Source organism: Entelurus aequoreus, linkage group LG08 (genome assembly GCF_033978785.1).
Source record: "Entelurus aequoreus isolate RoL-2023_Sb linkage group LG08, RoL_Eaeq_v1.1, whole genome shotgun sequence".
NCBI classification, from domain to species: domain Eukaryota; kingdom Metazoa; phylum Chordata; class Actinopteri; order Syngnathiformes; family Syngnathidae; genus Entelurus; species Entelurus aequoreus.
Window position 1 is genome coordinate 6,054,877 of NC_084738.1, and position 17,846 is coordinate 6,072,722.

The 17,846-nt window shown below is 42.0% G+C and overlaps 1 protein-coding gene across 1 annotated transcript; it reads right to left on the bottom strand.

Annotated features, from left to right (window-relative positions):
• Positions 1-4,584: 4,584 nt before the first annotated feature.
• Positions 4,585-16,108, bottom strand: kcng3 (potassium voltage-gated channel, subfamily G, member 3). The gene is made up of 2 exons (XM_062055411.1): positions 15,486-16,108; positions 4,585-6,869 (listed from the first exon to the last, which is right to left on the bottom strand). The coding sequence occupies exons 1-2, from the start codon at positions 16,106-16,108 to the stop codon at positions 6,224-6,226; spliced, it is 1,269 nt and encodes a 422-aa protein (XP_061911395.1). The 3' UTR covers positions 4,585-6,223.
• Between the last annotated feature and the right edge of the window lie 1,738 nt (positions 16,109-17,846).

A 17,846-nucleotide genomic window follows, 5' to 3' on the forward strand; every position in this document is an offset into this window, starting at 1 on the left:
TATAACCCATTTATCATTATTTATATATTATGTGACTGGACCGGCACGCTGTTTGTATGGAGGAAAAGCGGACGTGACGACAGGTTGTAGAGGACGCTAAAGGCAGTGCCTTTAAGGCACGCCCCCAATATTGTTGTCTGGGTGGAAATCGGGAGAAATTCGGGAGAATGGTTGCCCTGGGAGATTTTCGGGAGGGGCACTGAAATTCGGGAGTCTCCAGGAGTAATCGGGAGGGTTGGCAAGTATGGCATACTGTGTGTGTTAAAGGCCTACTGAAAGCCACTACTAGCGACCACGCAGTCTGATAGTTTATATATCAATGATGAAATCTTAACATTGCAACACATGCCAATACGGCCGGGTTAACTTATAAAGTGACATTTTACATTTCCCGGGAAACTTCCGCTTGAAAACGTCTATGTATGATGACGTATGCGCGTGACGTCAATGGTTGAAACTGAAGTATTCGGACACATTGTATCACAATGCAAACAGCTCTGTTTTCATCGCAAAATTCCACAGTATTCTGGACATCTGTGTTGGTGAATCTTTTGCAATTTGTTTAATGAACAATGAAGACTGCAAAGAAGAAAGCTGTAGGTGGGATCGATGTATTAGCGGCTGGCTGCAGCAACACAACCAGGAGGACTTTGACTTGGATAGCAGACGTGCTATCCGACGCTAGCCGCCGAACGCATCGATGATCGGGTGAAGTCCTTCGTCGGGCCGTCGATCGCTGGAACGCAGGTGAGCACGGGTGTTGATGAGCAGATGAGGGCTGGCGTAGGTGGATAGCTAATGTTTTTTATCATAGCTCTGACGAGGTCCCGTAGCTAAGTTAGCTTCAATGGCGTCGTTAGCAACAGCATTGCTAGGCTTCGACAGGCGGCACAGCATTAACCGTGTGGCTACATGTCCAGTGTTTGGTTCGGTGTGTCCTGATAGTAGAAGTAATAATAGTATTGTTGATCTGCTGTCTATCCTTCCAGTCAGGGGCTTATTTCTTTAGTTTCTATCTGCATTTAAGCACGATGCTATCACGTTAGCTCCGTAGCTAAAGTGCTTCACCGATGTATTGTCGTGGAAATAAAAGTCACTGTGAATGTCCATTTCGTGTTCTCGACTCTCATTTTCAAGAGGATATAGTATCCCAGGTGGTTTAAAATACAAATCCGTGATCCACAATAGAAAAAGGAGAGAGTGTGGAATCCAATGAGCCAGCTTGTACCTAAGTTACGGTCAGAGCGAAAAAAGATACGTCCTGCACTGCACTCGAGTCCGTCACTCTCACGTTCCTCATCCACGAATCTTTCATCCTGGCTCAAATTAATGGGGTAATCGTCGCTTTCTCGGTCCGAATCGCTCTCGCTGCTGGTGTAAACAATGGGGAAATGTGAGGAGCCTTTCAACCTGTGATGTCACGCTACTTCCGGTACAGGCAAGGCTTTTTTTTATCAGCGACCAAAAGTTGCGAACTTTATCGTCGATGTTCTCCCCTAAATCCTTTCAGCCAAAATATGGCAATATCGCGAAATGATCAAGTATGACACATAGAATGGATCTGCTATCCCCGTTTAAATAAAAAAAATCATTTCAGTAGGCCTTTAAGGGCGTCTGGTGACCCTCAAGGATATTTGCCAAGGAAAGCTGCTGTTGGCAATTCTGAAAGCGGCTGAAAAAAACGTGATTACCAAATAGACCTTGCCAAGAGACTCAGGTGTTCTTAGCTTGGAGCCGTGCCTTGTTAGGCCTCGGGGGGGGGGGGGGGGGGGGGGGGGGGGGATGCGTCACGACGCGTGCTTCTGTCAAAGCGATCCCCACCCTGCCCGGAACCTTCTTTTTGTCAGCGGCGTGGAAAGCAGATGGTTGTTTGTTGATACGTCAACTCGCTACAAAAAGACTCACCACGTCTGCCTTGAAAGCTGCACCAATCCCAGTGATTGCTTTATTACAAAACCAGTCTACGGTGTGAACAAGCTTTTGTTGTGATGTTTCAGCAGCGATTTAGCTGTGATGACAAAACACTGATTGCGCTCCACTTACAATACGTGGCGTTTATGCTACTTCCAAAAGCACACCCAAGGCACCAAGACAAAGGATATCGACGACACAAGTCGCTACGGCTCTGCTTGATGAAAAACTGACACGAGAAATGGAAAGGCATAAATATACTGTACATACACACTGCACACACAAAGACATGTCTGATCATGGAGATGGTGGAAGGCGACAGGTGGAAGAAGAAGAGAGAGACTGTTGTGTGGGAGAGGTGTCGACTTGTTTGTTTGGATCATGTCTCTCTTCATCAAGCCGCAGACGTGATTCACGGAATGTCCGAAAGCTTCCACTGTTCATTTGTTTGTGCTCCTCTAGCACGTGTAACTTGTGCAGCCATGACCCTCCTCCTCTTTCAATAATAACAGGACAATAAAGCATGTGTGTGTGTGTGTGTGTGTGTGTGTGTGTGTGTGTGTGTGTGTGTGTGTGTGTGTGTGTGTGTGTGTGTGTGTGTGTGTGTGTGTGCGTGGTGTGTGTGTGTGTGTGTGTGTGTGTGTGTGCGTGCGTGGTGTATTTGTGACAGGAATGTCAGAGAATGAGGTTGCCTTGGAGACGGTGAAATACAAAATGGAGACCTAAGACACACTCTCCTATTTATTCTTTGTCCTCCTCATCCATTTTGTCCTCTAACTTTGCACTCCAGCTGCTCCATCCCTTCACTGTTTGTGTCCGCCACCTTCAACTTCTGCCTGACCCGTTTCCATATTTCATCATCCCGACCGAAGCCCCTCGCTCTACACCGGTGGTTCTCCCTTCTGCTCACTCCTTGGGGAACTGAATTATTTTCAAGCCTTCCTTCCCCCGAATTTAAATACTGTAGTAGAATTTCTGACCTTTGACCTATATTGCATGTCTAATAAGAATGTACGCTCATTTAATTTCTCTTCTATTCTGTGCCAGTGGGACAAAAGTGAATATTAAGTCGTGCCAGCCTGTCTACAGAATGTGTTGACTGTCTAAAGGATTCCAGTTGTTATGGAACAGATAGGGAAAAGATAAAAGACATTGACGCATTAGATACCAAACAATGACGCACAAGAGACATATAAAAAATGGCAGAAGACCGGAACTCGACAGTGATTTTGGCTTGTGTGTGTCTTGTTTGCTCCGGAGTAACACGTGGTCTGTCTGCACGGCCAACTTAATTCAACCTGCACTTCTGATAATGGGTAAATACATTTGTTGTACTAAACTACTTTTGTTGCCTGTTTAAGCTTCGGACAATCCACTACAATACTCTTTAGAATCTGATAAAATAGATTTCTCTGGTAACAATTATTTTTCATCTATGATAAAGTCATCCTGCCTCTCACCCCCCCCCCCCCCCCTGAATGTAAATACTATTAATAATCTGAGAACATTCATTTATTCATGATAAAGTCCTCCTTGCTCTCCCACCCGCCCAAATATAAATACTATTGACAATCTGGTAACATTTATTTATTTTTTATAAAGTCCCACTGCCTCTCACTCCCCCCCCCACCCACCCCACCCCACCCCATGATTTAAATACTATTTAGAATCAGATAACATGTATTTATTTATGACAAAGTCCCCCTGCCTCTCACGCCCCCAGAATTTAAATACTATTAGGAATCTGATAACATGTATTTATTCATGACAAAGTCCCCCTGCCTCTCACGCCCCCAAATTTAAACACTATTTGGAATCTGTTAACATTTATTTATTCTCATTATTCTCCCTGGCACGCCCCCATGAATTTAAATTCTATTTAGAAATTTAAAACATTCATTTATTTATGATGAATTCCCTCTGCCTCTCACCCCCCCGCCCACCCCAAATTTAAATACTATTGAGAATGTGAAAACATGAAGTTATTTATGACAAAGTCCCCCTGCCTCTCACGCCCCCAGAATTTAAATACTATTAGGAATCTGATAACATGTATTTATTCATGACAAAGTCCCCCAGCCTCTCACGCCCCCAAATTTAAAGACTATTGGGAATCTATTAACATTTATTTATCCTCATTATTCTCCCTGGCACGCCCCCCCACATGAATTTAAATTCTATTTAGAAATTGAAAACATTCATTTATTTATGATGAATTCCCTCTGCCTCTCACACCCCCCATCCCCACCCCAAATTTAAATACCACTGACAATCTGAAAACATGAAGTTATTTATGATAAAGTCTCCTTGCCTCTCACACCCCCTGAATTTACATACTATTGACAATCTGATAACATGTATTTATGTTTGATCAAGTCGCACTGCCTGTCACGCCCCCCCCCATAAACTTGAATAAAGTTGAGGATTTGATAACATTGATTTATTTATGATAACGTCCCCATGCCTCTCACGCCCCCTGAGTTTAATGAGAACCTGAGAACAAGAAGTTAACCCCCACGCCCCCTTCGAATATAAATACTTTAGACAATCTGGTAACATTTACTTATTTAGGCTAAAGTCGCCTGGCTCTCACGCCCCCTGAAATTAAATAATATTGAGAATATAAGAAAATGTATTTATTTATGATAAATCCCTCATGCCTCTCACAACCCCCAAATATAAATAGTATTGACAATCTGATCACGTTAATTTATTTTTTAACAAGTCGCACTGCCTCTCATGCCCCCCCATGAATTTAAATACTATTAAGAATCTGATAACATTCATTTACTTATGATAAAGTCGCCCTGGCTCTCACACCCTCTGAATTTAAATACTATTGAGAATATAAGAACATTTATTTATTTATGATAAATCCCTCATGCCTCTCACAACCCCCAAATATAAATAGTATTGACAATCTGATAACGTTTATTTATTTTTGATCAAGTCACACTGCCTCTCACGCCCCCTGAAATTAAATGCTATTGAGAATATAAGAACATTTATTTTTTTATGATATATTCCTTATGCCTCTCACAACCCCCAAATATAAATAGTATTGACAATCTGATCACGTTTATTTATTTTTGATAAAGTTGCCCTGCCTCTCACGTCCCCCATGAATTTAAATACTATTAAGAATCTGATACAGTTAATTTACTTATGATAAAGTCGCCCTGGCTCTCACGCCCCCTGAATTTAAATACTATTGAAAATATAAGAAAATTTATTTATATATGATAAATTCCTCATGCCTCTCACAACCCCCAAATATAAATAGTATTGACAATCTAATAACGTTTATTTTTGATCAAGTCACACTGTCTCTCACGCCCCCCCACAAACTTAAATAATATCAAGAATCTGATAACATTCATTATTTAAGATAGAGCCCCCAATGCCTCTCACACCCCGGAATATAAATAGTATTGACAATCTGATAACGATTATTAATTTTTGATCAAGTCGCACTGCCTCTCACGCCCCCCCATGAATTTAAATACTATTGAGAATCTGATAACATTTATTTATTCATGATAAAGTCCCCTTGTCAGAATAATTGTTTCTAAGTTATCACAAAACTTTGTGTTTCAACGAGTTCCCGGCGAGCAGACAAAAGCTGTCTTTGATCCTACCAATCAAAAGGCTTGTAAAACTCCACTGTGTAGGATGGGGAGCGACATGAGGGTGTCGGTTTCTTTGATGTATTGTAATCCACAGGAAGATTTTGTCCTGACCCGAGATCTACAAAGCGAGGAGGAAGCAGGACCTGACCTCCCTCCAGGCACCTTTTCTTTGGACTGTTTCGTAACCAAAGGCGACGGCTGTTTACGACCCCCCTCCCTTGGAAACAGCTGTTGCTATGTAATCAGGGAAAGTCCAAATATAAGAGGTTGCGTACAACCTTTCGTCAGAGCGTGGGACGACGCTGTACAAGGGTACAGTGCCTACGCGTTTCTCCTCAATTGAGCTAATTGGAATTCTGTCTCTGTTTAATTCCTTGCTTCTTGTCTTGTTTAATAGATGTCATCAGTGTTTGAACCTGACACACCCTCTCTCTCTCCCCCTCGACACGCCATGCCTCAGGCGGCATTGCGTCCATCTATACGCAGCAGATCTAGGTCAGCCGAAGGCTGGGCAAACACAAGAAGATGAAGGGTAAACAAAGCGTGCAGGGAGGAGCAGATTGACACCGCCTGCCAGGGATGAATAAATAATGATTTGTGTGTTTCTAACACCTCTGTCCAAGTATGGCAGATTAGAAAAGAGGAAAAGGGCGGGGCAAACGTCCAGGAAGTGGATAAAAGGCTCACTGCAGGATTTCCGTGGAGACGCTGCGAGCGTATCTGGCCGAGCGCAGTCTGAGTTCATTGTAGCATTGTACAAAGCTGTGGTAGATGAAGGTGATGGGCAGGGCGAGCAGGACGATGCCGCTCACCACGCACATCCCCCCCAGGACCCGCCCCCCGACGGTCACCGGGTACACGTCCCCGTACCCCACCGTCGTCATGGAGATGATGACCCACCAGGCGGCGGCCGGGATGCTGGCGAAATCCTGGTTCTGCATGCCCAAATCCAGGCCGTGCTCCAGCAGCTGCGCCAGGGCGCTGTATATCGCCATGGCGACGAAGACAAACACCATCAGCATCACCATCTCCCGGTAGCAGCGCCGCAGCGTCAGCCCCAGCGTCTGCAGGCCCAGGAAGTGGCGGGCCAGCTTCATCAGCCAGAAGACCCGCATCATCCGAAGCACGCGCAGGATGACGCCCGCCACTCCCAGCCCGGCGCCCGGCATCCCCGCCCGGGCCATCGCCATGGTGACGTAGTACGGGGTGATGGCGATCACGTCGATGATGTTGAGCGGCCGGCGGAGGAAGTCCCACTTGTTCCGCGCCACCAGGAAGCGCACGGTGCACTCCGCCGTGAACCAGCCGATGCACACGGCCTCCACTATCCTGCGGAGGAGAGACGAGGGCAGGCTGTCAACAGGAAGTGAGTTATGTAAGAGTCGGACAATCAGTCGCGCTGATCATGTGACCCGAGACATCCAGCACCAATGACGTCGCACGGCAGGGGGTTGCGGCGCTGATGACTCCAATGATTATCGCCGCGAAAGGTAACCCAAAGTGAATTAGAGGCAGGCAAAGAACGGAGACAAACCCGGCAAAGGAGCTCGGCAACAGGAAGTATAAATAAAGCAGGCGTGGAGACGTTGACTGTACCTGACCACATCTAAACAACAGCTTTAGCCGGCCTTATATGGAGGAGAGCAGCAGCGGGGACTCCAGGAAGTACACCAAGACCAAATTGTATCTTTTTTTTTTCCACCCCCCCACGCATTCTTCAAGTGACTTCTTTGCACACGTGCACAATCGCCGTCACGCAGGAGGAAGGCCATCTGATGGGTTAGGGGTCCCCAAACCTTTTGACTCGGGGGGCCGCATTGAGTTAAAAAAATCTGGCCGGGGGCTGGGCTGTATATGTATATATATATATATATATATGTATATATATATATATATATATATATATATATACGTTATGTCAGGAAAAAACACAGAGGCTATTTCATCCCTACAAGCCTGTTTCGCAGGTTTCCTTGCTCTTCAGGGGATTTTATAATATTATATACAGTATATTATAAAATCCCCTGAAGAGCAGAGGCTTTTTCATCCCTACAAGCCTGTTTTGCAGGTTTCCCTGCTCTTCAGGGGATTTTATTATATTATATACAGTATATTATAAAATCCCCTGAAGAGCAGAGACTTTATTTTATTATCCTTTTTTCCCCCCCCTCAAACTCACCCCCCCATTGTTTACCTGTATCTCACCTTTTTTGTAAGGGGCGCCAGAAGTTGGCAGACCCGTCAGCGATCCTGTTCTGTCTCCCTGTAATGTTTGATCCTGTTCTGTCTCCCTGTAATGTTTGTCTGATCTTGAATGGGATTGTGCTGAAAATTTTAATTCCCCCTCGGGATTAATAAAGTATTTCTGATTCTGATTCTGATTCTGGTATTATATATAGGTTTCCCTGAAGAGCAGGGAAACCTCCGAAACAGGCTTGCAGGGATGAAATAGCCTCTGTGTTTTTTCCTGACCTAACGTATATTCCGCTCTACCCCCGGTATTGAGCACAGTATAACGGATTTATATATATATATATATATATATATATATATATATATATATATATATATATATATATATATATATATATATATATATATATATATATATATATATATATATATATATGTCCATCCATCCATCCATTTTTTACCGCTTGTCCCGTTCGGGGTCGTGGGGGGTGCTGGAGCCTATCTCAGCTGCATTCGGGCGGAAGGCGGGGTACACCCTGGACAAGTCGCCACCTCATCACAGGGCCAACACAAATAGACAGACAACATTCACACACTAGGGCCAATTTAGTGTTGCCAATCAACAGTATATTATAAAATACCCTGAACAGCAGAGGCTATTTCATCCCCACAAGCCTGTTTTCGCAGGTTTCCCTGCTCCTCTGGGGATTTTATTATTTATATATATTATATATAGGTTTCCCTGAAGAGCAGGGCAACCTGCGAAACAGGCTTGTAGGGATGAAATAGCCTCTGTGTTTTTTCCTGACCTAACATATCAGAATCAGAATCAGAAATACTTTATTAATCCCAGAGGGGAAATTAAAATTTTAAGCACAATCCCATTCAAAATCAGACAAACATTACAGGGAGACAGAACAGGATCAAACATTACAGGGAGACAGAACAGGATCGCTGACAGGTCTGCCAACATACAAAAAATGTGAGATATAGGTAAACAATGGGGGGTGGGGTTGGGTGGGGGGGGGTCTAAGCCTGGGGTCTAGACTGAGGCCAAGGGAAAAAACAACTCATAGCCATAGCACACATCCCTCTTATTCCGCTCTACCCCCGGTATTGAGCACTATAACGGATAAACCACAGAAACCTCAACTATACAGTATATGTATGTATGTGCATATATATATATATATATATATATATATATATATATATATATATATATATATATATATATATATATATATATATATATATATATATATATATATATATATATATATTTATATTCCGAGCACGATGATGTCACGTTATCGATAGGAAAATGCATTTTTAGACAATATGAATTGCCTGAGCGACTAGGAGACACCGAGAGTAACAAATGGTAGAAAATGGATTAGAAAGGACAGATTTAAAAAAAAAAAAAATTATAAGAAATACAAAATCATTTTTAGAATTTATTTTATTTTATTTGGGACTTCCCGCGGGCTGGATTTTGGACGCTGACGGGCCGGATCTGGACGTAGTTTGGGGACACCTGTGATAGATAATGTGGATTACCTATTGATTGGCCAGATGGTCGATGCATGAAAACTCAATATTAATCAGCTGCCATCGTCAAATTGTGCATTGACTTTATTGACCCGAGTGACCCAAATTTAGACATCTGGGGGCAGGATCAGAGAAGCTCTGCTTCTTCCTGCTCCTTTTCGAACATTGTGTGCACATCACTAAAGTGCAATGTTTATTTTGAACATGCCGTTATGTTGTGATACATCACATATTTCCTTACAACACAGGTGTCAAACTCAAGACCCCGGGGCCAGATCTGGCATCATTTTATCTGGCCCGCAAACTGTTGGAATAATTATGTTTACATTATCACACAACTCTTATGCTTAAAGGCCGTTGCTATAGTTATTATCAATTGTGCTGAAGTTGTACTTTTCTATCTGTGCAAAGGGATAACTCGCAATCTTGGATTGCGAGTCGTCTCGTATCAGTGTTTGTGTCCAGACCCGGCCGGCTGACTGCCAAGGGCGAACATCAGTACCGTGACGCAGACAAAGCAGAGACAGGGCGATATCACAAGTGTCAGCACATTTGCATTTCTGAATAATCATATATTGTGTCTAACTGGGGCTGCTGAAAGGACCCCCCTTCCTTCAGAAGCAGCCTCAGTGATGTAACCAGGGACCTCCCAAATAAATAGAGGAGCACATGGGACTGTACCTTAGAGCCTAGGTTGGAAGTGTAACTAAGTGTACAGCCCAATACGTCTCTCCTCACTGAGCAAATGTTAACTCTGTCTCTGCATGATTCCTTGCTTCTTGTCTGTTTAATAGATGTCATCAGTGTTTGAACCTGACACAAACACCTGGAAATGATGTGTGTCAATAAAGTACTTCATATTTTCTCACTAAATGTAATGGATTTTTTTCATTTTGACAGAAAAAAATATATACTGCTTGAAATTGCATACCTTTTAAACTTTAGTAGTATCAAAAATTGCAACAAATATTACAGTATATTATCATACTTTCCAAACATGCTTTTGTCTAAATAAAAATACTTAACTTTACAGCAAACTACCCATCAAATTCATAAAAATGACAATAAATGTTACGGTGTACTTTATAGCATATAACTGTAAATTGAAAAAAACTACTACTGCTTTTTGCAGTTTTTGACTGTAAAATCTACGGTTGTTGTTTTTAACGGTGTATTACTGTAAATGGAAAGAGAGTACATTTGTTTTTACCGTAGAAAAACTGGCAGCTAAGTTGCCAGAAAAAAAAGAAATTGTACTGTTTTTCCATGAACAATATAATGTTGTAAAAACCAATTTAACACAAAAATTCTAAGCTGCCAGCTTTTTCTGTAACCCCCCCAGCCCCCCCCCACCCCCCCCAAAAAAACACAGCAGTACTGTTTTTCCATTTACTGTAAAATGTTTAAAAAACAAACATACAACACTGTATTTTACAGTAAAATGTTGTAAATGTAAAGTTTTTACTGTAAAATCGACAATCTACTTAAAACAATTGATATAATTAATAATGGCAAATTCCTACATTATTCACTGTTACAAGCCACATTCCTGCCTTATAACATGACCGAATAGGAGCAGGAAGAAGCAGACCTTATTTAATCATACCCCCTTTCCATTTCACAGCAATTACTAACACATTTGTTCACTTCCTGTTCTCATTTGTAACACAATCTAAATAAATGAATAACAAATACAACAGTGCTCCTAAATAACTAGTTAAATAGGTTTCGATTCACATATGGAGATGACTAAGATTATCCCATTTACAATAAGGTTAAATATGTTTATCAGTCTTCTTTAGACTTTGTAAACACTTTGAGTTCGAACAGTTCCTCAAATTGGATCATATTAGTATTTTGTTTGACGTCTTTGCTTAATCCATTCCATAATTGAACTACACGTACTGATATGCTAAAGTTCCTAAGTGTTGTACGCAGACGTGGGTAGAGTACACAAAAGTTGTACTCAAGTAAGAGTACCGTAGCTTTAAAATAATATGACTCAAGTAAAAGTAAAAAGTAGTCATCAAAATAATTACATACGTAAAAGTAAGTAAGTTTTATGTGAAAAAAATACTCAAGTATTGAGTAACTTGTGAGTAACTTGTGATTTATAGAGTAGTTATTTTTTAATGGTTATTGGACTACAATTGTAGTTGGTGTGTGTGCGTTTGTGTAAGTGTGTTTGTGTAAAATGTAAAAATCATATATAACTTGTAGCAACATGTTTTCTCTAGTGGGAAGTAGAATTCCTGTGAGCTGAAATGTAACATTTCTACTGACACACATGACAGCACATTATATAAATGTCTTTTTTTTACCAGTTTAAAAGTAAACATTGAAGATGTGTGCTGCCTTGTCTGACATCATTATTCGATTCTATGCACTTATTAGTCTGATTGTATATGTATTTGTCTAATTATTATAGTTAGTTATAGTTACTATAAGTTATTAACGATTTATGATTTATAATTAGCCCGATAAATCGTTACTATCATCAAAACTATCATAGTTATACAACGTTTTTTTGCCGCACAAACGTAGCACAATCGGACAGGTTTATGGAGGTTTTGACAAGGTGTGTTTGCGCGCGTGTGTGTGTGTGTGGGTGTGGGTGGGCAAGTAATAGTTAATAACATAAAAACTAATACAGTTAAGACAAATGAAATGTTAATAATATAGGAACTAATGGTTAATAACAGAAAAAGTAGAATATTTACACAAAAAATGCAGCACAAACGTAGCACAAACGACTGGGACAGGTTTGTGGAGATTTTGACAAGGTGAGGGGTGGGGGCTGGTTATGAATAATAAAATGTGAATAACATAAAATTTGGAATACAAAAAAATGCAGCACAAACCAGCACAAACGATTGGCACTAGTTTGTGGAGATTTTGACAAGGTGGGGGTGGGGGGTGGGGGGTCTGGTTATGAATAATAAAATGTTAATAACATAAAAACTATAGAACAAAAAAATGCAGCATAAACCAGCACAAATGTAGCACAAACAACTGGGATAAGTTTGCAGAGATTTTGACAAGGTGGAAGGGGGGGCTGGTTATGAATGATAAAATGTTAATACATAAAAACTATAAGACAAAAAATGCAGCATAAACGTAGCACAAACTATTGGGATAGGTTTGCGGAGATTTTGACAAGGATGGGGGGGCTGGTCTGGTAATGAATAATAAAATGTTAATAACATAGCAACTAATGGTTAATAACATAAAAACTAGAATATTTAGACAAAAAAATGCAGCACAAACGTAGCACAAACGATTGGGATAGGTTTGCTGAGATTTTGACAAGGTGGGGGGCTGGTTATGAATAATAAAACGTTAATAACAAAGCAACTAATAGTTAATAACATAAAAACTAGAATAGTTAGACAAAAGATGCAGCATAAACCAGCACAAACGACTGGGACAAGTCTGTGGAGACTTTGACAAGGTGGGGGAGGGCTGGTTATAAATAATACAACTTTAATAACATAAAAACTACAAGACAAAAAATGCAGCATAAACCAGCACAAACGTAGCACAAACGATTGGGACTGGTTTGCGGGGATTTTGACAAGGTGGGTATGGGGCTGGTTATGAATATAAAAATGTTAACAACATAAAAACTATAAGACAAAAATGCAGCATAAACCAGCACAAACGTAGCACAAACAATTGGGATAAGTTTGCGGAGATTTTGACAAAACGTGGGGGGCTGGTTATGAATAATAAAACGTTAATAACAAAGCAACTAATAGTTAATAACATAAAAACTAGAATAGTTCGACAAAAAATGCAGCATAAACCAGCACAAACGTGGCACAAACGACTGGGATTAGTTTGCAGAGATTTTGACAAGGTGGAAGGGGGGGTTATGAATAATAAAACGTTAATAACAAAGCAACTAATAGTTAATAACATAAAAACTAGAATAGTTAGACAAAAAATGCAGTATAAACCAGCACAAACGTGGCACAAACGACTGGGACAAGTCTGTGGAGATTTTGACAAGGTGGGAGGCTGGTTGTGAATAATAAAATGTTTATAACATAGCAACTAATAGTTAATAACATAAAAACTATAGGACAAAAAATGCAGCATAAACCAACACAAACGTAACACATCATGATTAGGATAGGTTTGCGGAGATTTTGACAAGGTTGGGGGGGAGGGGGGGGGATCTGGTCTGGTAATCAATAATAAAATGTTAATTACATAGCAACTAATGGTTAATAACATTAAAAACTAGGATATTTACACAAAAAAAATGCAGCATAAACCAGCACAAACGTATCACATCACGATACGTGATTATGAATAATAAAAGGGGGGTTATGAATGATAAAATGTTAATAACATAGCAACTAATAGTTAATAACATAAAAACTATAGGACAAAAAATGCAGCATAAACCAGCACAAACGTTTCGGACTGGTTTGCGGGGATTTTGAGAAGGTGGGTGAAAGTTATGAATATTAAAATTTAATAACATAAAAACTATAGGACAAAAAATGCACCATAAACCAGCACAAACGTAGCACAAACAATTGGGATAAGTTTGACAAGGTGGGGGGCCTGGTTATGAATAATGAAACGTTAATAACAAATCAACTAATAGTTAATAACATAAAAACTAGAATAGTTAGACATAAAATGCAGCATAAACCAGCACAAACGTGGCACAAACGACGACGGCTGGTTATGAATGATAAAATGTTAATAACATAAAAACTATAACACAAAAAATGCATCACAAACCAGCACAAACTATTGGATAGGTTTGTGGAGATTTCGACAAGGTGGGAGGCTGGATATGAATAATAAAATGTTCATAACATAGCAACTAATAGTTAATAACATAAAAACTATAAGACGAAAAATGCAGCACAAACGATTGGGACTGGTTTGCGGGGATTTTGGCAATATTTATGAATAATAAAATGTTAATAACATAAAAACTATAGGACAAAAAATGCAGCATAAACCAGCACAAACAATTGGGATAAGTTTGCTGAGATTCTGACAAGGTGAATATGAATAATAAAACGTTAATAACAAAGTAACTAATAGTTAATAACATAAAAACTATAAGACAAAAAAATGCAGCACAAACGATTGGGAAAAGTTTGCGGAGATTTTGACAAGGTGGGGTGGGGGGTGGGGGGGGCTGGTTATGAATGATAAAATGTTAATAACATAAAAACTATTAGACAAAAAATGCAGCATAAACCAGCACAAACGTAACACATCATGATTAGGATAGGTTTGCAGGGATTTTGACAAGGTTGGGGGGGGGGGGGGTGTCTGGTAATCAATAATAAAATGTTAATTACATAGCAACTAATGGTTAATAACATAAAAACTAGGATATTTAGACAAAAAAAAATGCAGCATAAACCAGCACAAACGTATCACATCATGATATGTGATTATAATAAAACGTTAATAACAAAGTAACTAATAGTTAATAACATAAAAACTATAAGACAAAAAAATGCAGCACAAACGATTGGACTGGTTTGCGGGGATTTTGGCAATATTTATGAATAATAAAATGTTAATAACATAAAAACTATAGGACAAAAAATGCAGCATAAACCAGCACAAACAATTGGGATAAGTTTGCTGAGATTCTGACAAGGTGAATATGAATAATAAAACGTTAATAACAAAGTAACTAATAGTTAATAACATAAAAACTATAAGACAAAAAAATGCAGCACAAACGATTGGGAAAAGTTTGCGGAGATTTTGACAAGGTGGGGTGGGGGGTGGGGCTGGTTATGAATGATAAAATGTTAATAACATAAAAACTATTAGACAAAAAATGCAGCATAAACCAGCACAAACGTAACACATCATGATTAGGATAGGTTTGCGGGGATTTTGACAAGGTTGGGGGGAGGGGGGGGTCTGGTCTGGTAATCAATAATAAAATGTTAATTACATAGCAACTAATGGTTAATAACATAAAAACTAGGATATTTAGACCAAAAAACGCAGCATAAACCAGCACAAACGTATCACATCATGATATGTGATTATAATAAAACGTTAATAACAAAGTAACTAATAGTTAATAACATAAAAACTATAAGAGAAAAAAGGATTGGGACAAGTTTGACTTGGCTCCGGGTCTGATGAGATATGTGGAAGTGGAGCCGGGAGAGTGCGTGGAATAGACGCCAAGCACGGACTTACCGGTGCTCCTCCACGGTGTTCCTCTTGGCCGTGTCCCAGTCCGGCAGAGTACTGGCGCACAGCATGACCATGGACACGATGACGAAGATGACGGACACCGAAGCCAGCAGCTGCGCCCCGACGGACGAGCTGGGCTCCTCGAACGCCCTCCGCGTCCTCTCCATCCACTTGGCGCGCCCGGTGAGCGCCGCCCGCGCCTGCACGGCCTCTGCGCCCGCCTCCTCCCCGGAGACCCCCGCGTCCTCCTCGGAGAGCCCGTCCAGCCCGACCTCGGAGAGCCTGTCGTCCAGGCGCTTCTGGCAGCAGGAGTCCAGGTGCGCGCTCTCCAGCCCCCAGTAGAGCATCTCCGAGTAGAAGGAGAGCTCGCACACGCCGGGCAGGAAGCGCAGTTTGCCGGAGCGCACGTACAGCATGATCAACACGAACGCCTGAGCGTGGCGGTCGAAGAAGAACTCGTTGCGGTCCCGGTCGTAGTCGTCGCACAGCTCCAGGACCTCCTTCTCCGAGGCGCAGGCGTGGAGGCGGCTGACGCGCCGGAGTGGGAAATCCCGGATCACGTCGCGGGTGAAGGCGTAGCGGGTCCCCCCGACGTTCAGCACGCAGATGCTCTTCCCGAACTTCATCGCTCCCGCTAAACGACCTCCTTCTTTCCCGCTCCCATGGCGGAAGTTGGAGGCACCTGCACACCTGTTCTCTCCCCTCCCACGGGGCGTGGTTGGGGCTGGGGGGTCACGTTCGTTTTGCGGTGAATGTGCGTGGATGTTGCTCCCCCGACCACCACCTCGCGAGTGTGCACTCACTTCTCCCGGGGAGGACTTTCGCGCCCCCACCCGTGTCCCGGAGAGCCAATGGCGTCACGGGTGTCACGCACACGCGGCCGCGCACGGGAAAAGTGTGTCAGCTCCTGCATGTTGGCTTCGACGGATGGCCACTTTATTAGGAACACCTGTGCACAAATAGAGGGGCGTATTGTAGCTCGGTTGGTCGAGTGGGTTCCAGGTTCGATCCCCGCTTCCGCCATCTTAGTCACTGCTGTTGTGTCTACACATGTCCAATAATATCAGGCTGCCGATATTATCGGCGTACTTGCCAACCCTCCCGATTTTCCCGGGAGACTCCCGAATTTCAGTGCCCCTCCCGAAAATCTCCCAGGGCAACCATTCTCCCGAATTTCTCCCGGACAACAATATTAAAGGCCTACTGAAAGCCACTACTAGCGACCACGCAGTCTGATAGTTTATATATCAATGATGACATCTTAACATTGCAACACATGCCAATACGGCCGGGTTAACTTATAAAGTGACATTTTAAATTTCCCGGGAAATATCCGGCTGAAAACGTCTCGGTATGATGACGTCACGGATTGAACGGAAGTATTGGGACACCATTGTGTCACAATACAAACAGCGTCTGTTTTCATCTCAAAATTCCACAGTATTCTGGACATCTGTGTTGGTGAATCTTTTGCAATTTGTTTAATGAACAATGGAGACTGCAAAGAAGAAAGTTGTAGGTGGGATCGGTGTATTAGCAGCTGGCTGCAGCAACACAACCAGGAGGACTTTGAGTCGGATAGCAGACGCGCTATCCGACGCTAGCCGCCGACCGCATCGATGATCGGGTGAAGTCCTCTGTCACGCCGTCGATCGCTGGAACGCAGGCGAGCACGGGTCTTGATGAGCAGATGAGGGCTGGCGTAGGTGGAGAGCTAATGTTTTTAGCATAGCTCTGTCGAGGTCCCGTAGCTAAGTTAGCTTCAATGGCGTCATTAGCAACAGCATTGCTAGGCTTCGACAGGCGGCACAGCATTAACCGTGTGGCTACATGTCCAGTGTTTGGTTCGGTGTGTCCTGATAGTAGAAGTAATAATAGTATTGTTGATCTGCTGTCTATCCTTCCAGTCAGGGGCATTTTTCTTCTGTTTCTATCCGCAGTTAAGCACGATGCTATCACGTTAGCTCCGAAGCTAAAGTGTGTCACCGATGTATTGTCGTGGAGATAAAAGTCACTGTGAATGTCCATTTCGCGTTCTCGACTCTCATTTTCAAGAGGATATAGTATCCCAGGTGGTTTAAAATACAAATCCGTGATCCACAATAGAAAAAGGAGAAGGTGTGGAATCCAATGAGCCAGCTTGTACCTAAGTTACGGTCAGAGCGAAATAAGATGCGTCCTGCACTGCACTCTAATCCTTCACTCTCACTTTCCTCATCCACAAATCTTTCATCCTCGCTCAAATTAATGGGGTAATCGTCGCTTTCTCGGTCCGAATCGCTCTCGCTGCTGGTGTAGACAATGTGCAGATGTGAGGAGCCTTACAACCTGCGACGTCACGCTACTTCCGCTACAGGCAAGGCT